This window comes from Orbicella franksi, chromosome 1 (assembly GCF_964199315.1).
Source record: "Orbicella franksi chromosome 1, jaOrbFran1.1, whole genome shotgun sequence".
Lineage (NCBI taxonomy): Eukaryota > Metazoa > Cnidaria > Anthozoa > Scleractinia > Merulinidae > Orbicella > Orbicella franksi.
In genome coordinates this window covers 8,968,969-8,988,523 of record NC_138145.1, presented here as the reverse complement: position 1 = coordinate 8,988,523, position 19,555 = coordinate 8,968,969, and the positions used below count along the sequence as shown (strand labels likewise).

General features: G+C 39.7%; 1 protein-coding gene across 3 annotated transcripts; it reads left to right on the top strand.

Moving 5' to 3' along the window:
• The first annotated feature begins 3,919 nt into the window (after positions 1-3,919).
• On the top strand, positions 3,920-18,941 carry LOC145488295 (uncharacterized). 3 transcript variants are annotated; one of them, XM_081467147.1, is made up of 4 exons: positions 3,920-4,291; positions 5,016-5,081; positions 7,207-13,231; positions 13,859-18,941. In XM_081467147.1, exon 3 carries the CDS (start codon positions 7,232-7,234, stop codon positions 13,217-13,219), a length of 5,988 nt encoding a protein of 1,995 aa, XP_081323273.1. In that variant the 5' UTR covers positions 3,920-4,291; positions 5,016-5,081; positions 7,207-7,231; the 3' UTR covers positions 13,220-13,231; positions 13,859-18,941. The 3 variants fall into 3 exon arrangements, with proteins under 3 accessions (XP_081323273.1, XP_081323265.1, XP_081323258.1); XM_081467139.1 differs by having other exon boundaries at positions 5,005-5,081; XM_081467132.1 differs by having other exon boundaries at positions 5,000-5,081.
• The last annotated feature ends 614 nt before the right edge of the window (positions 18,942-19,555 follow it).

The following is a 19,555-nucleotide window of genomic DNA, read 5'->3' as shown; positions in this document are numbered from 1 at the left end:
TTTGAGTTTGCGGTGGAACGAAAATGGCGGATTACATGATCCAGTCGTAGTCGAGTCGTAGGCGCATTGATGGCCATTTGATGGCGGTCGCTGGGTGATTACCTCGTGCTGTTTCAGGTGTAGGTAATCACTTTTATAATGGGTAATGCCATACTCCTCAGAAACCGTGCCCAATTTATACTTTACTGCGCAGATGACGACGATGGCACGATCGAAAACCTCGACGGTTTTCGACCCTAAACCCTAAGTAAATACCTGGAGGAACCTGGCATGATGGACAACAGTACCGTGGTCAGCGAGTTGAAAGAAAACTTCAGACTGTCTCAACCTACCCCTAGCCTTATTTTCGGAGGCATTTTGTTTCTCGTTGTCGAGGCAACAAACTGCTTGTTAACCATTCCATCATGAATGTTCCCGGAGTTATCGTCGTGTATAAACGATTAAGAATCCGAATATCCTTTCACTGTAAACCCCTACTAATCCGAATACTCTAAAATTGATGAATTCGGGAACTCCTTTATTGTAAACCTAGTCCTAGATCGACCACTGTAATGTTTATTTGTCTACCAGTGTTTTGATCTGCAAATTTCAGTTAATTGATCAAACAACCAAAGTAGAAAAGATGGATTTTTTTCCCAGTATGATTGAAACTTAAACGCAATTTGTTCCTCGGCTAATTCAATTCAAGAAATTCCGGGTTTTCTAGCTGAGTTTGAGCATATTGTGTAGGTACAAATTTTCTACACAGCTAGAAGAGCTGAGATGCCGTCACGCAGTTAGTAGTCTATAGAAATTATGGTATTTCCACTTGACTTTATTTGTCAGTCAATGATTCAGTTGCCATAAATCATAGAGGATTGGTTAAGTGTATCTCTGAAACTGCTACTGTGTTGTAAGTTATCAGTGAAATCAATAAAATAAACAAGTGTTAAAATCATTTCCCGGAGTACTGTAGTAACGTTCTTTATCATGGATGTCGTGGGTGTCGCAATGCAAATGAAAAAACATATATATTTATACTAAGTTAAACAAAAAAAACAAAAACAAAAAACAACAAAAAAAACATTTTCCATTATTTTATCCACACAACGTTTCAAAAATTGCTTTCATCGGATTGCTGGAAACGAATATTTTACTCGAGAGTGGCTATCCGCGTCATGCAATTGCTTACATTCCAACGGCGGATTTTGGGCAAAATCTATGAGAAACACAGGCCAAGGCGGGCGACTTGAAACCATTTGCCCAGATATATTTTTTGATATCCTAACAGGTGGGTGTATATTTAACCCGTAGAAAGTGTTTTTATGGTATTTAAAGTTATAGCCCATAGAAAAATATGGCGATGTTTTTAAGCAATAATTCTCTTGCGACATACTGTAAAATTTTGCGTTTCAGTTTTACCTCTTTTCGGGCTCAAAACTAACTTTGATTTATTTTATTTTTCGCTCAGTCATACTACCAAGACCTGAACTGAATATAAAATCCATTGAAAGATTCTCAAGTAGTTGCTCTGCGGAGCGCGAAGCAATCAAATATTCGGAAAATTCAGCAAAACCGGAAGTAGATTTTGAGCCCAGTCGGGTCGAAATCGTTTTTGGCGTATTTCTACCAAAGAAAGCTGTATTAGCAGAAACTAACTATGGTCCGTTTCTATTCTTACTAGGACCTATCTATGGACAAAATACAAGCGAAATTAATTTTTCGACCTGTGCCATTGATAGGCGATTTAGGTCCATTTTTATAGGCATTCACTCTTAAAACTCAAAACAGTTACCTCAAATACTTCTCATTGTTTATGGAAATACTTCAAATACATTTCTCAGTGACCTGTTAATTGCAGCGCTGAGTGAATACTCGTGACGGGTCATTCAGTCGTGCACATTGCTTAAGGAATTGTTCAGCAGTGTTTCTCTCATTGAAAAAATCATTCCAATGATAGAATATTTTGTTGAAACAGAGCCTCGCTGTCGCTGTGTAATACTCTTCTGAAAAACATTACTATAATTATATTGTAAACCTAAGTATTTAGTGTATAGGCGAATCGACTTCAATGTAGGCGAATCAACTCAGATCGTGTAGGCGAAACGACTTCGATGTAGGCGAATCCACTTGTAGGCGAAACGACTGGTTACCAAATGACACACCCGTTTTAGCGTCGCTCCCCGTTTCATTAAAGGGAAGGCAAGGGCGAGGACATGTACATGTTCATCGACGTCCTTTCTTCAGGCAAGTTTATGTTTCCTTTTCCTCTCTAGTTGGTGTGATGTCTGGAACTCATGATTTTTGAGTATTCCATACAGAAAAAAAGAACATCTGGGGCATTATGTTCTGGGTCATATGACTTTTTTGAGACTTGGTTCTAGCCCACTGTCGGACTTTATTAGGTAAATTAATTGACTAATATTTCTCCTCTCCATCGTCACTTATGCAACTGACTGTTTTGGATTAATTGACTGGCATTCGTAAGTATTGCGTTTTACGAACGCAATCATGAAACTATAACGAAGTCTAACATGCTCATTAAAAGGCTCTATAATAAGATTTCAAGTGAATTAATCAAATAACCATAAGCCAACCAAGATAAATGAACAGCTTAACCGTTTTCATCTGCTCTCTCCAGGTTGAAGAGAGATATATTAATAGAAGGTACGTGAGATGAAGACAGCCATCAATTTTGATTGAACCTTGGATCGGAGATTGCTGAACTTCGCTTCTGGTGTCATCTAAGCTACGTCTGTCCTACGACATCCTAGGGGTATTTCTAAGGGTATTTCTGCTCCCCTCTGGATGGTCCATCGCAGGGTTACCCCCAGCATTAAAAACTTCGTTAAGGAGAAGGGGCATACAGGAGGGATGGATGCAGGGTGGATACCAGAGAAGAACGTTCACGTTCCTACAAGATTTCTTAAACAAATGTGAAACCACTGCAAATTATTGCTGTTTTCTGAAAATTTGTGAAATTGTTAAACTCCGGGGTATGTATAACACGACCGCAAATTCGTCAGTTTACTAAGTGAGGGTAAAACAGGGTTGTTTTTTGACATTTCTTTTATCTCTAGGCTGAAAACAGATCAGTGTTGAAAGAATGTGTCTCCATTTTGCATCGCAGGGTATTCTTCGACTCTGGAACAAGTTTGCTATTGGAAACATCAAATTCAAATAAATGCATTATTTCTTATTAATTAATATTAAGAGAATATGAGAATTTGAAACCAGTAATGAGAATTAACATTTTGAGCATGGGATGCACCTTAAGATCGGTTAGCACTCAGTTCGTTATTTTGGGTTTACTCTGAAACTGTAGAATATTGTGTCTTGCGATTTTCGTTTTCAAACTAAATTCCCATTTCGTATTGCATATGACACATCGATCACTAACCAGAAACAAGCGAATTAGAAAACGTTAATTAGAGAACAAGATTTTTGCTAAAGAATGGAAAACAATAGTCGCTCTTTTTTCGGGAAAAAGCTTCATGAAAAGAAACAGATAGGATTTAAGCGTGCCTACGGTTTTTTGGCATCAAGTCCGAGATCACTAGTTGTAGCTGTTTTCAATGTTTACATCCTGTATCTGGAGTATATATTGTGTAGTATCTCAGTTGAAAGGTTAAAATGTCCAGTTCATAAATTCATTTATTGTAAACTTAGGAAACTGGAATGCTATTAGTACAATTTATCATGGACGGGTCTCGGCATAATTCAGACAAGCTAAGGCTTCTCAAAACCCCTTCTTTAATAAGTCGTTCTTTGAAATAAACTCTACAATAAACCCGTTTTCTCGCCTTTTTATTCCTTGACTGTATGAATGCCGCAAAACTGAAAGTGAACGAGCTCGTAGCTTGACAATTGCATGTCTCATTTTGACTGGCTGGGAACTTCCCAACACAAATAGATCAAGCTAGCGAGGACATCAAAAAGAAGTTTTCAAGCATAGATTATAGCTTCCCCTGAGCCAAATGGAGAAAGAGAAATATACACGGCATTTATAGCTTCCAGGAGGACATATCATAATGATGTAGGGAAAGTCTGCATTCCAGCTTACATGCCAATCCACAGCGGCTGTTTATATAACGAGCGTTTCCAACCTCTGCATGCGGAGAAGAGAGCATCATTCCGATGTAAAACAGGCTAGAACCAAGTTTCTCGGGGAGGCAATCGCTCGGGTGGAATCTGGGCACGACGAAGAGACCTCCCGATTACATTTTCATTACTTTCGCTTTCGTAGCTTTCTTCGTATTCGGCAATACTGAACTCTTTATCTCTCAAACAACTGCTTGCAGCTTACACACAGGTGAGTGACAAGATACAATGCTTAACCAACCTTCTAGTATGATGGTCTGTTTCACTAGCAGATCTAAAGAATTCAGTGTACAGTATTATTGAAAGTATCATCAAACTGCGAGTACATTTCAGTCTCCCATTAAACCAAACAATAAAGCCTTAACGCTTTACCTTTCTTACAACTTTGGCCTCTGAAATATAATTAAGGCTAGGATAAGATAAGATCTTTGTTTGAGAGTCTTCATAATCAATGTCAACAGGCCAGAGCAACTGTGAAATAAGCAACCGTGGAAAGAACTTGCATTGTATCACTTGTACGGCTTCCGGGTTTTGCCGGATACATCTACGGTGAATTAAATATGCGATCCATCTCATAAATTGACTGAATTTCCATGGCGTTTATTCACATTATAAGTACAGATTTTGACAGGAGACCCTCAGCAGGTCAGTTTATTCTATCAGTTCGTATTTATATAGCCTACTTCAGTTTTCTGCAAATCGATCGATCGATTTTGACTTCGCATTCAACTTCACAACTAGTGAAATGAATTGCTTGTTATTTGTCACACACTGCATGGGTTTGATTATGGAAATAATGCCGTCAACCAGCTCTACAGTAGGGATTCTAGATCTTAGCCTTTTAAATGTTATGCGTCAGAATTTAATTCTAGAGTCTCAACACCGATCGTCAGCGTGTTTTCTTTATTTCATTGATCAGTGCAGTTGCCTTCTAGCGCTTGAGTTACTCTGAGGTCTTCAGGGAGGCATTGGTGTCATTACAAACCTCATTTGTCTCTCAGGTAAGTAAGTGGAATTCCCTGTATTTGATATTTCTTTTACTTGAAATGCACTTGTTGCATAAATTCTTAAATGTTAAATTATACCGCAGTTTCTTCCCTGTGGTGCTGTTTTGAATATTCTGTGAGCGATCAGGCATAAAAGGAATGAATGTTCGATGAATTCATGACATCTTCGAGAACGCGCATTTGAAATTTATTCAACTGAGTTTAGCATTAAGACACTGTTTACAATGATTTGATGTCAGATTTCGTATAAAATCTATTATGGATATGATATTTAACCGAAGGACCTCTGTTGACCGAACTTCAAATTGGTTGCTGCTGGAAACAAATCCTCTTGCATTCTGTTGCTTTAAATTAATTTAACTGTTTCAAGGAAGGACGCCTGAATCTTCCCTTCTTGCTCTAGCTTTAGCCCGCAAAACATTCTTGTTTCGGAAATCCTACTTCTGATTTATTTTAGTTTATGAGAAACTGTACTTTAACTAGTTATTTCATTTATTTTATTTATTACTGTTATTAGAAATATTTTATAGGATTTAACTAATTTATTTTTTATAGTAATGTAAGCGCATTGAGTTTTTTTAAATGCGCCCAAAAAACTTTATTATTATTATTATTATTATTATTAAAGCATTTCAGATCAGATAGTCCTTCTAACTGCAGCAGTAGGTCAGTTATATGAAAAATTGAGAACTCCAATTTCCCGCATAAGGTATTAACTCTTAGGCGAAATGCTAGGAGATTCTTCGTGCTGATAGGACTTTCTATGTGGGTATGGCTTGTGCTGTTTGTTGTACTACTTCCCGTTTTTTTGCCTACTTAAACTAAACTGTAAACTGTAAACTCTTCCTTCATCTTTCCTGTCTTACAACCAGACATAACAAGGCTGGAGGCTAGCCCGAAAATCTAACGGGTCATTTCGCCTTCAGTCTCATTAAAAACAAATGATTACAAAAGTTACCTTATTTGAACAACCTGTCCTGAATTTAATTATACTGTAACTGTAATAATATTGGTAATGAGAGTAATAAAGATGTTGTTGTGATTATTGTTTTTTTTGTTGTTGCTGTTGTTGTTGTTGTTGTTGTTGTTGTTGTTGTTACCCTTGCATTTACGTGGAGTGTTGACTCAAGCTCTGTTCTTTGCGATTGATTGAGTAAATGCATTTGTAATTCAAGTTCATTATTTCATGTTAGGCGGTTTTCAATTGAGTGTCGTAAGTAATCAGGCAATTACTTCGGTTTTGGTTTTACTTTTACTACGGGTTGAAATTGGTGGAGTCGTGTGTAATTGTTAAGTAATTGGTTTGGTTTTGATGTACGGCACCGTACCGTGAAGAGTCTGCTATCGATTTAGGTCACAAGTTTTTTAATATCATGTATATCAAAAGTATAATTGGAGTTAGTGAAAACATTAGCAAAAAAATCCCTTATGCGATATTCGGTCCTCTCATAAAGCTTCAGCAACTTAAACATGGAAATTCGGATTACCTCGTATGATTTTCTTGAAATATTCTTTGGCAACCTTCGATTGTAATAAATCTTCGAATTATTTTGAGTATACTTCGGCAATCTATGGAAAACTCGACCTCGATTAGTCTTCAGAAGGCTTCCAGAATCCTCGGAAACATTCTGGTGGCTTTCATTTCTCTTTGCATGGAAGACCTAGATTTCGTGTATGTTAGGGAGTTTTGGAAAGGCTGCAAATGATCTTCAGTGATCCAACCAGGAAACCAGATATTGATTTTATTCACGGCCTTTATCTTACTTGTATCCACAATAAATATATACAATAAAATGCTATGCCAGTGGCAACTCATAGCTTGGCCTTCTTGTCGACGACATCTGGTCGTAGGAATAACACGTGCGCAGGTACCTACGGTCGCAACGTTAATTTCAAATAGGGAAGGTCTGTTAATTTCAATTATGCGAGGATCTGGTGTAAACAGACCAGATCGGTGATCTTGCTTGTTTGGTTTTGATGAGTAATAGTTACGAATAACTCCCGTACGGGTTTTAACTGAATCATAAGGCAAATTTAATTTTATAGAAAAAGAACTGAAGTGGCAAACGTCTTGCGAAGTTCCCGGCAAAATTAATGAAAATTGTTCCTTGATTTTCAGTCTCATTGAACAGGAACTACTTGCCATGGAGAAAGTGGAGAAAATACTTGAAGCCTTAAAACTCTACAAGGAAACCGGGCACAAAGAGGCAGAGGGGAACTCTTACATCGACCTCGGGAGCCTCTACCATGATCTAGGTCAACAAGAGAAATCCATCGAGTATTTTGAAAAATCGCTCTCGGTTTTTAGCGAAATCGGAAACAAAGCTGGAGAATTGAGTACATGCAGCAAGCTTGGAGGCGCCTATGATTCTCTTGGCAGGCATAACAAATCCATCGAGTATTTCGAAAAAGCGCTCTCATTAAGCAAAGAAGTTGAAGACAGAAGAGAAGAAGGGGAAGCGCACAGAAATCTTGCTGGCGCATTCTATGCTCTCAGTTTGCACGGTAAATCGATTGAGCATATTGAAAATGCACTTATGATAAGTGTAGAAATTGGCAACAAAAGTCTACAAGGAGATTCGTACAGCGAGCTCGGTCAAGTGTATTACTCTACTGGTCACTATGACAAGGCCAGATCTAACTTCGAGAAAGAGCTGAAAATAAGACAAGTACTAGAAGACAAACGCGGCGAGGGGCGATGTTACAATCTTCTTGGTAATGTTTACCATGCTCTCAGTCAGTATGAGAAATCCATCGATTGCCAAAAGAACGCTCTGAAGATAAGCGAAGAAACCGAAGACAGGAAAGGAGAAGGGGATGCTTACAACGGCCTCGGCGAAGTGCACCGTGCTCTTGGCGAGTATGATACATCGCTCAGATACTTGCAGCAAGGTCTTGAAATAAGCAAGGAATCGCGCAATAAACCCGGAGAAGGTATGTTCTACAGCAGTCTTGCCACAGTTTTTCTTGCCCTCGGTGAATATGAGAAAGCGATGGATAACTCTACCAAAAGTCTTGAAATTTGTACAGAGATAGGAAACACACGCGGGAAAGGCAAATCTTACAGCAACATGGCTGCAGCATATAAAGCCCTTGGTCAATCCCAAAGATGTCTGGAGTATTATGAAAAAAGCCTCGAGATCGCCCAATCTCTGGGAGACAAACATGGAGAAGGAACGATGTACAATAATCTTGGTACGATGTTTTATGCTCTTAGTCAATACGAGAAATCGTTAAACTACTACCAGAAAGGCATTGAGGTCTTCAAAGAAATAGGAGACAGACATGGACAAGGAAGAGCCTACCTAAACCTCGGTAACGTACATGAAGCTCTTGCTAATTATCAAAAGTCGCTGGACTCACTACAGGAATCTCTAGAAATCAGTCAAGAAATCGGGGACAAAGAGGCCGAAGGGGTGACTTACAGCAGCATTGGTGACGTATATAGCTCTCTTGGCCAGTTTGAGAAGTCCATTGAATGTCAAGCGAAAGCCCTTGAAATCTACGAAACGACTGGGGGAAAGGAAAGGATGGGAGAATCGTATAACAGGCTAGGCAGCGTTTACAGTGATCTCGAACGGTACCAAGAGGCATTGGTCTATTACGAGAAAGGTCTTGAGATAAGAAAAGCGATCGGTAGTAAGCAAGGACAAGCAGCATCATACAACAACTTTGGCAGCGTCTACTACGAGCTCGGCCAGTATGAGAAGTCAATCCAGAATCACGAGGAGGCGCTGGCTATCAGGAAAGAAATTGGCGACAGACGAGGGGAAGGGACATCTTACAACAACCTCGGTAGTGTATACAGCAAATTACAGCAGTATGACAAAGCAGTTGATTATTTCAAGAAAAGCCTCGAAATCAGTGAAGAGATTGGCAATAAGCTGGGTGAGATAGCATCCCAAGGTCATCTGTGTCTCTTGTGGTACGCTCGTGGGCAATATGGAAAGGCGATTGAGAGTGAGGAAAGGGCACTTGCTGTAAAAGAAGCCATTGACGACAAACGTGGAGTGGTTACCTCGTGCGTCAATCTTGCAAGTATTTACCACGAACATAGCCAATATGAAAAATGTATCGGGCAGTTTAAGAAAGCTATTCAAGTCAGCGAATCCATGTGTGACAAGCAACAACTACTACAATTGTACACCAATCTTGGTGATGTGTATAAAGCTCTGGGCCAGTATAAAGAAGCGATTGAGTGCCACATGGAAGTCCTCGACATCTGCGAAACACTGTGTGACAAAAAGGAAGAAGAAGCATCATGTAGCAAGCTCAGTATTCTGTATAAAGCTCTTGGCCAATACGATAAATCTGTCAAATACAGAGAGAAAGCCCTGGAAATCTGCAAAACTCTACCGGGATATAAACCAGCAGAAGGAAGATCCTACGAGCTTCTTGGTATCTTGTACCATGCTGTCGGTCAATTTGAGAAGTCAGTTGAGTGCGCAGAGAAGGCAATCGAGATTTTTAGAACGACTGGTTTCAGAGGGGCTGAAGGAAGATCATACAGCCAACTTGGAAATCTTTATTATGATATCGGCCAGTATCAAAAGGCTGTTGAAAATCATGAGAAGAGTCTCGAAATCCGGAAAGCCATTGGTGACAAGAAAGGAGAAGGAACCTCCCACAATAATCTAGGCTCCGCGTACTGTGCACTCAATGAGATCAAGAAGTCTATCGTATCCTGTAACAGAAGTCTTGAAATCAGAAAAGAAATTGGGGACAAAGAAGGGGAAATAACGTCCTACAATAACCTCGGTCTTGTCTACCTACTACTTGGGCACCATGAAAAGTCAATTGAATGTCAAGAGAAGGCGCTTGAAATCAGCAAGGAAATTAAGGACAAACAAGGAGAAGGAACGTCATACACCAACCTTGGTGTTGTGTATCAGTCTAAATGGGAATATGAGAAGTCACTCTGTTACGAAGGGAAGGCACTCGCGATCTATAAAGAAGTTGGCGATAAAGTACGAGAAGGAATTTCTTACAACAACCTTGGCATATTATATTACATTTTTGGTCAACATCAGAACTCTGTTGACTGTTTTGAAAGGGCTCTTAACATCAAGAAAGAATTCGGAGACAAAGCAGGGCAGGAATCGTGTCACAGCAGCCTTAGCCTTTTGTATATCACCACCGGCGACTATGAGAAGTCTATCGAGAATCTAGAGGAAGCCCTTCAAATTTGCTCAGCCGTCGGCAATAGAGAAGGTGAAATACGCTCCCACGATGCGCTCGGTACAGCAAATTATTTTTCTCGCCGTTTAGAAAAATCAATCCAACACCAAGAGAAAGTGCTTGAATTCAGTAAGGCAGCTGGAGACAGGAAAAGAGAAGGAACGTCTTACAGCAATTTAGGCACAATCTATCATGTTCAAAAGCAATTTGAGAAATCAGTTGAGTATCAAGAGATGGCGCTTAGCATCTTTAAGGAGATCGGAGACAAACATGGAGAAGCAGCGTCGTGCAGCAACCTTGGCAGTACGTTTTGCGCCCTTAGTCAGTACGAGGAGTCCCTGTTGCATCATGAAAAAGCGTTAGGGATCTGTAAAGAGATTTATGCCACAAGAGGAGAGTTGAGATCTTACAAAGACCTTGGCAGTGCCTATCATCTTCAGGGCCAACTGGAAAAGTCTATCTCGTGTTACACAAAATGTGTGGAGATCAGCAAAGAAATTGGGGACAAGCAAGAAGAAGTTGCATCCTACCAGAATCTATACACCTTATGCAATGCACTTGGCGAACACGAGGAAGCTTCCATTTACCTAGAGAAAGCGCAGGCGATTAAGCACGACTCTGGAGAGAGACAACAGGAAGGTCAATCTGACGAGCGACCTGTTCAGTGTGTGTACTACATTTGTGATCTTTACGAAAAATCTATTGAGCGTGAAAAATTCTCATGTGGAATCATCGATGCAGTCCGAGGAGTCGATCCCATTCCGAGAGAATCTGGGGTGAAAATTGAGATGTCGATCAAATATCACGAGAGAGAAGTGGAAATCAGGAGAGCAACCGCTGACAGACATGGAGAGGGAAGATCCTACCGCGCTCTTGGATACGAATACATCACTCTTGGCCAATATAAGACGTCTCTTGACTATTTCGAGAAAGCAGTTGAAATAAGCGAAGTGATTGGCAGCAGGAAAGCCAAATCACACTCTTACAGTGGCCTTGGTACTGTGTATCTTGCTCTTGGCCAGTACGACAAAGCTCTGAAGTATCAAAAGGAGTCATTGAAAATTGATGAAGAGATCGAAGACAAGGATGGAGAAGGAGCATCGTACACGAACCTGTCAGTCATATACCGTGCCTTCGGCCAATATGAAAAAGCAATCGAGTATCAAAACAAGGCACTCGAGATCTGCATTGAAATACAAGACAGGAAAGGCGAGGCTGCATCATACAACAACCTCGGCAGTATATACAATGCTCTTGGCCAATATGATGCCTCAATACATTTTCAGGAGAAGGCTCTTAAAATCAGAAAAGATTTAGGCGACAGAGAAGGAGAAGGAATTTCTTACGTCAACCTAGGCAATGTTCAGTATGCTCTTGGCCAGCATGAGAAGGCCATCGAGTACTTAGAAAGAGGACTTGAAATCGTCAAAGAGACTGGATTGAAAGGAAGAGAACACCTGGTTTTATGCGGCTTAGCCATGAGTCATTTTCAGGAGAAAAGTTTCTCCAAAGCATCCGACTACTTCTTTGGGAGCATTGAAGGCCACGAAAATGTAAGAAAGTCTCTTAAAGATGAAGACAAGCTTTCATTAGATGATCAAAACATTTCATTTTACAAGGGACTGACAGAGACGTTGATTTTCCTTGGTAAGGTAGATGATGCCCTCTGTACAGCGGAACGGGGACGGGCTCGTGCTCTCTTAGATTTGCTATACTCGAATTTTGGAATCCAGGAGGTTAATAAAACAAGTGAATTCACTCTGAGTTCGTTGGCAAGCCTCTTGGAAAAGCAGCGGAGTGATTTTCTTTTCATGAGCATCATAACGGAGCAAATCTATCTCTGGGTCATGGAAAAGGGTGGCAAAATAAACTTCAAGATTGGAACAGAGCTATCAGCAAATGAGAAAGAAAAGTCTTTGCGAGATCTTGTAGCGATCACTTTGAAATCCTTGCCAACAGACGACAGAGAAGAATACGATGACAGATCCTTGTCAGCATTCTATGAAGACGAATCATCAACAGCAGAAGAACAAAGTGAAGCAACCAGTCAGCACCATCTCCGAGGTAACGAAGAAGAAGAAAGAGAAGCCAATCTAAAAAGGTTGCACCAAATGATCATTGCGCCCATTGCTGATCTTATCCAAGGTCCAGAGATTGTCATTGTCCCAGAAGGAGGACTGTTCTTGGTCCCATTTGCAGCCTTGCAAGATTCCGATGGAAATTACTTGTCACAAACGTATCGAATCCGCCTCACTCCCTCTTTGACATCACTTCAGGTCATTCAAAGTTTCCCAGAAAATTACCAGTCTCAAACTGGGGCATTGATTGTGGGCGATCCGACGGTTGGCCTTGTGGAATTTGATGGAAAAGTCGGGGTTTTGAAACCTCTACCAAATGCCAGAACTGAAGCAGATATGGTCTCCCGGTATGTTCCAGCACCATATTTCAAGCTTATTGGAGAGCAAGCCACTAAGGCTGAAGTATTGAAAAGAATCCAGGAAGTAGGGCTAGTGCATATTGCAGCCCATGGTGATGCAGAGAGAGGAGAAATTGCCCTTGCGCCAAAGGACCGTACCGCTGAAATCGTCAAAAAGGGAGATTTCATGCTGACAATGGAGGACGTAGCAAAAGTCGGCATAAAGGCCAAGCTGGTAGTACTCAGCTGCTGTAATAGTGGTCGTGGTAAGATCATGACAGCCGAGGGAGTTGTCGGAATAGCTCGGGCGTTTCTTGGATCTGGTGCTCGCTCCGTTTTGATGTCGCTATGGCCTGTTAATGATGCAGCTACCAAAGTCTTCATGAACGTGTTCTACAGGAGTTTAATGCGGGACCAAAAGAGTGCAAGTGAGGCTCTTCACCTCTCTGTAAAGAAATTAAGAGAGTCAGCAATATACAAGCACTTCAGGCACTGGGCTGCTTTTGTCCTCCTTGGAGACGATGTTACATTTGATTGACGGATGACTGGTGTGAGTATTAGTAGTATTAGGACTAATTTTTACCCTGTAATCTATCGTAATTTTCCTTCTGGTGTAACACCATCCTGCTGGAAATGCCTTCATATGTGGCAAGTCAACTGGACATACATGAGTAGCGTGTGTGTTACTTTTTCAACAATTTGGTTTTCGGTTCATAATGGTGAGTTTAAATCCGCGGAGAAAGCTGCAGTGAGGCAGTTCGCATATGGGTTAACTCGGGTCGCATTTATTTTAGGAAGAAATGTCAAAAGCTTTCACTGACAGTATATCAATAGCACTTTCTCACTTTTGCTCGTATTGAACAGTTCTGTCGACGGAATAGCTCATTCTCTTTCACTGGACGATTATTTTCGCGGATGTAGCTAGGATCGCCATTCTTAAAATTAAAAGGACTTCTTGGCTATAAGATAGGTAGCTATTCATTTCTATGTGCATATTCTTAATCCACTTGAGAACTTGAGAATTGGTTTGGTTTATTGATGACAACTCATTAGTTTCCCGGCAACGGCTCGTTTAAAAATTATCTTCAAAACAGAGATAGCATTTGTCCCCGCCGTTGTTGTTTCTTTATAGCGCTCCCAACACCTCTAATTTGTCTTATCTTGAATTCTTTTGCAGATGAAAACACAGCAAATGGTCCCTTTTATTTCAGCCAGCAAAGATGAATTTGTACGCTATGGTGATTGCTGCGTGGAGCACAAAGAAAACAGGGTTTCGAGTGTTGTAGACATTAACAAAAATTTGCCAACAATTCCTTAGTCTTTTCTCTACTAGAATCCTCGCGAACCCTTTAATGGTCTTTAATTGATGATCTCTAATTTCACGAGGCATAGTTTGCTTTTGTGTATAGCAAATATATAAATAATTTCAAGTTGTTCTTACCAAAATGATCCATAAATCAATTCACACTAACATGCATACTGCCTTAAGACCTGGTATGACTCAATAGTAAAAAGGTTGTACCGTTACCAAAAGTAATGGTTTGATCAGCTGGAAACAAATTTTCGACTTTGCATTGGCTCCCCCAGCTAGTCAATGCTGATTTCAGCCGTGATTGGCTTTGACACAGTGCTTATTTTACTTATTCTGTACGAAAAAGTTAAGTTTCTCTGTAGGCTGAGACAGAGAATTTATAATTTATATTAGTGTAAACATTTCAGTCAGAGCCAGTATCGTTTGCATGGAGTCACTATTGCGTTGTCGCTTTCGAGTTCCATGGGAAGGAACTTTGTAGGACAGGCATTTGTTTAAAACTCATTCAGTTATTTTTTCAGTCAGTTATTTCATTTGTTATTAGATAACAATTGCTGATCAAAGTTATAATATATACTTGCTAATGAGTTCGATCATAGACTTCTTACAATGCATATAGCATAATAATTTCTGAGAGCATTACTTGAATATGTGATGATTGTAGAAGCCGAATATTCTGTCTGCTTTATATTGTTTTCATGACGTGTAAGTTAAGCTCAAGGAAATAAATTGAAATTATCATACCTTAACATAACCTTTCATCAGCTTTGCAAAACATGGTCCGTTTCGAATTTATGCAAATTACTCGACTGAAGGTTACACTTGGAAATGTTGATATATTTTTTCAATTCAGTTTTTCTTTAGGGGAGATTTAGACGGTTCAACTTTGTGTCATACGACTAATTCGTCTCTAGTTTAAATTCGGTCAGTTTTTGGCATGAGTAGAGATAACAGAATGGACGCAAATATTAGGAGAACAACGGATTTTATTGGTCATCACACTTGCTAGCGAAATTTCTCAGCACAAAACACATCTTTTTCATCTAGGACTAGTTGCATTCATCGCGACACTCAACATCTGTCTTCCCGTTCTCTAAGCACTCGTCAACACAATTTTCCACAATGTTGTATGCACTCGGATCATTGATTACATCTCTGTAGTATTCTTCAGCCGTGTCTTCAGAAAGGTCCGCGGTGTCTAAGAAATGAAAAGTCATAGTTAAGTGACATTAAGTGGGCATCAAAATTGCATCCGCTGTTTCCAAGCAAGCATTATTAAGATGCACACATCTGAAAATCGGCTTTTTAATGTTGTTTTTTACAGCCCAGCATTGCCGTAACAGCAGACCTTAACCTTATTTTACTGCCACTTTCCTTTCATAGAAATTAAAGCATATGGCCTCCTGCTTCTGAGAATTTATTTCGTGGAAAGATAATTGTCTCGTTTCAAACTCTCCTGGCAAGTTCAACACGATAGCTTCGTAAACACACTGTGACGTCACTGACGAAATTATAAGAGCGAAAAGGATCACTAAGTAAGCAGTCTTCATGCTTGAACTACTAGCAAAGAAATATTGAACAATCTGAAACATGTAAATTGATAAAACAAAAACAAACACAAACAAAGGAGAATGATTTTACTCTCTTACACTGCTGGGACCCTAAAAATTATTTAGAGAGGAAGTCACATTAGCCTTAGTTGGTTTTCATGCGGGTCCTCCGTCCTGGGGCGAATTGGAATTTGGAGTTTTGGTTTTTGTGGAGGGAAGAAAACCGGAGAACTCAGAGAAAAATCCTCGAAACGAGGCGAAAACAAACAACAAACTCAACCCACATGTGGTACCGGGCCGGAATCAAACCTAGGCCACATTGGTGGGAGACGAGCGCTCTCGCCACTGCTTCCCCAAAACAGGCCATTAGAATATATCACCAAGAGGTACATTGATCTTTTCTTGATGTTACATAATACGTATGAGATCACCTGTGACACCGAATTCCTTATGCTGTTGAAGCAACCTTTGGGGAAATTAGCTGGCAACACCAACACACTCTTCGAATTTCCAAAACTCACTGTTTCTCTTAGGGCTAGCCATCAAGCGCTTATTGTTCCCCTCACCCTTAGAAGTTACCACGTAAAAATGAGTAAGCGGTAATTTACTCCAAAGTAAGGTGAAACTGTCGTCGAAGCTGTCTTTAAAGCCCTGCTTTAGTTCTTTTGTTCAGTCACTAGGTGTCTTCTTGAGAGAGCTATGGATTTGGCAAATACACAACTCGAAAGCGTATAGATAACGAGAAGAATAGATAGTTCAAAATATCAGTAGTTTCTATTTTTCTTTTCCTCGTTATTATTTTGCAGTTCCAAATATCATTGTCATGACTTAAGTCAAAGGCATCGTATGAAGCTGAGCTAACTAATATAAAAATCTCCAGCAATGAAAGAGATTGTTGGTGAAGTAGACATAACAGAATGTACTCAAATATTAGAAAAACAGCGGATTTTAATCTTCATCACACTTAACAGCGATTTCTCTCAGCACAGAATACATCTTTTTCATGGACAATCGCATTCTGCATTACATTCGTCATCTGTTTTCCCGCTATCTTCGCACTCGTGAAAACAAGTTTCATTCCCGTTGCAAGGACGCGGATCATTGATTACATCACTGTAGTATTCTCCAAGAAAGTCTGCGGTGTCTGAAACAGCTGAAAAGTCAGTTTAAGGACCTTAACGGAGCTCAGTCACGATATTGTAAGTTATTTTGGTGGTGTGCAGTGTTGACTTTCAATTGATCATGAAGGAAATCTGAAAATAGCAGTTTGCTAAGGAAAACACCAAAGAGATTAAAAACCACAAAGGAACAAGGATGGTTGAGGATGAAGAAGATTGACATGTAAAGATTACCTGAAACGACGAACTTGAAAAATTTAGGCTAAACTTTTCAAGATGCGCGAGCCATGACGTAGCTCCTTTAAGTGGGCGTAGAGGCGGATCCAGGGAAGGAGTTGAAAGGGTTGCAACCCCCACCCCCTTTAAACAGCAGTTCTTTTGTTATTTGTTTGACTCATCATAAAAGTAATAGAATAAAATAGTTTTATGCGTAGTTTGTTTCACTTCCATCAGTTGACTGAATGTCAAGTTGGGAAAAGACAATGTTCGTTTCGCGACAGTATTATTAGTTTTGATTTTCTGGTTTATAAAAAGGAAACTCCAGATTTTACATCATGTCTTACACACGTTACAAACTTTTTCAAGTGTCAGAAACGCTGTAAATGGTTTTTTATAGGGTAAAATCGGAAACATTTTGCGGGGAGGATGGCCCCGGAGAAGCTCGCGTCTGCGGTGCTCGCCATCAACGCCTGATTAGGGCGAAAGTTGTTAAGGTGTACAACCACCCCTTTCGGGGCCTCCTGGATCCACCCTGAAGCGTCAATGCTCCATCCGCTTTTTCCAAGTAAATACAGTATTCATAAAATTGTATCATGACATCCACACATCTGAAAATTGACTTATTAATTTATTTTAGCCTTTTGAAGCACAGCATTGAACGCCAATACATCGATCATTTTATTTTACTGCTGTGCCAGTTTACTTTCTTTGTTTCATAAAAATGAATAAAACATATAGCTCTCCTGCTTCTTAGGATTTAATTCGTGGAAAAATAATTGTCTCGTTTCAAACTCTTCTGGCAAGATCAAAACGATAGCTGAGAGAGATACGAATCCTACGTAGGAAAAAAAATGGTGGTTGTACATACTACCACAATACAAATGTACCATGCAAACTTGCGATGGACTAGCGTCCCATCCAGGGCGGAGTAGAAATATTCCTAGTCGCTTTGGGATAAGCTTCGGCCTGATGGGCCATTTGCCTCGTATGCAGACTTTATCATTAATGTTTTCGTGCGCTAAAAATCCTGGGTAAATGTACCAATCACCATCTTTTTTCCTATGGGAAGATTGAGCTTTAGTTGCTTTCTGCTTACCTTCGCAAACAGACCGTGACGTCACCGACAAAATCATAAGAGCCAAAAGGATTATCAAGTAAACAGTCTTCATGATTAAACTACAGCTGGACAAAGAGATATTCAAATTCAAATCAATCCCTCTCGCAAACTAATTAAGACAAAAGGGAATGATTTTACTCTCTTGGCAAAGCAAAAACGATTACTTTATTTGATGGCTTCAAATAAAAGCACATAGACAAATCAAAACTTGAAACATTCAACTCAAGTATACACTATCGTCAAATCCTTAAGGATATACTATTTCCCAAAGATTTTCGCTAATTCTTGCCTAATGTAGAACAAAGCCATATATGATACCGCAACGCGGACTATACCAAGAACGAGTCCTCGCAACTCACCTAATTTGAAAATGGCAGTGCTAGAAATAAACTTAACCTTTATCTACCTTTTTCGAAAATTCTTATAATAGATTAGTAGAATAGAAGTCTGCTGTAATCAATGTGTACGTGCCTTCTCAAAGTGCGCGGAGATCGGGTCAGAAAGCCTTAACATTTTGGGCTTTTGAATAAACGAGTTTTTCGAAGGTTCTGTCCACTGTTAAAAACGAACAAATTAGTTAGGAAAGTAGTGACTCCGGAAAAAAAATCAGCGAATATCTCACCTGTGGCCGGGGTCTGAATTTAAAGAAGCGGGTTAAAGCCGTTCAATCTACGTCAAGATGCAGAGATCATTAGTTCACGGAAAATCACGCCGACGCCTTTTATTACGCTTATGCTAAGTGATAACACAGTTAATCCCTCTTTATTATGTGTGTGCATTGGCTTAGTATATTCTTCAGACGCAATTAAGTTCTTTAACCCCCTATTTTCAAAACTGCCCAAGTTTTGTACACAGCATAACTATGTTCCTGTACGGCATTTAAATAACACCAGTAATTTCGTAATAACAGCCGATGGAAAGATTCAGTGAAGTCTTACCTGATACGCCCGTGTATCACCCATAAATGTAATAAAAACCATAAATGTAATACCAACCATAAATGTAATAAAAATTAACCATAAATGTAATACTAACCATAAATGTAATAACTTTTAACCACAAATGTAATAAAACCACTAACCATAAATGTAATAAAATTTGCCCATAAATGTAACAAACTGAACAACCATAAATGTAATATGGCTTAACCATAAATGTAATAAACTGGCTATGACTTCCAAATCAAGGGGCTACAAACTTGTCATTCTCTTTGTGCACTTCTTACTTCAGGACACGGGCCTCTTACATCAAGTTAGTATTTTAATTTACCCAGAGACCAAAACCGAAGAAGTTATAATTATAGTCTGTGAACATTAAGGAAGTACCCAAGTATGATTAGAAAGTCTATATACCAGAGCGTTTGAAGTGCTGGTGGTTGATGATATTCCATCCATTTGAAAGAGATTGAGGTTCTCTTTATTTACGCCCACTCTTGAGTGCCTCATTCATTCCTATATATACATTCTGGAATTCTGGAACGAAACGGACTTCATCCGGAAATCACACGACAGACGGATTTGTCCGGAATAAGGTGTACTTTGATCTCTGGGGCCGAGAT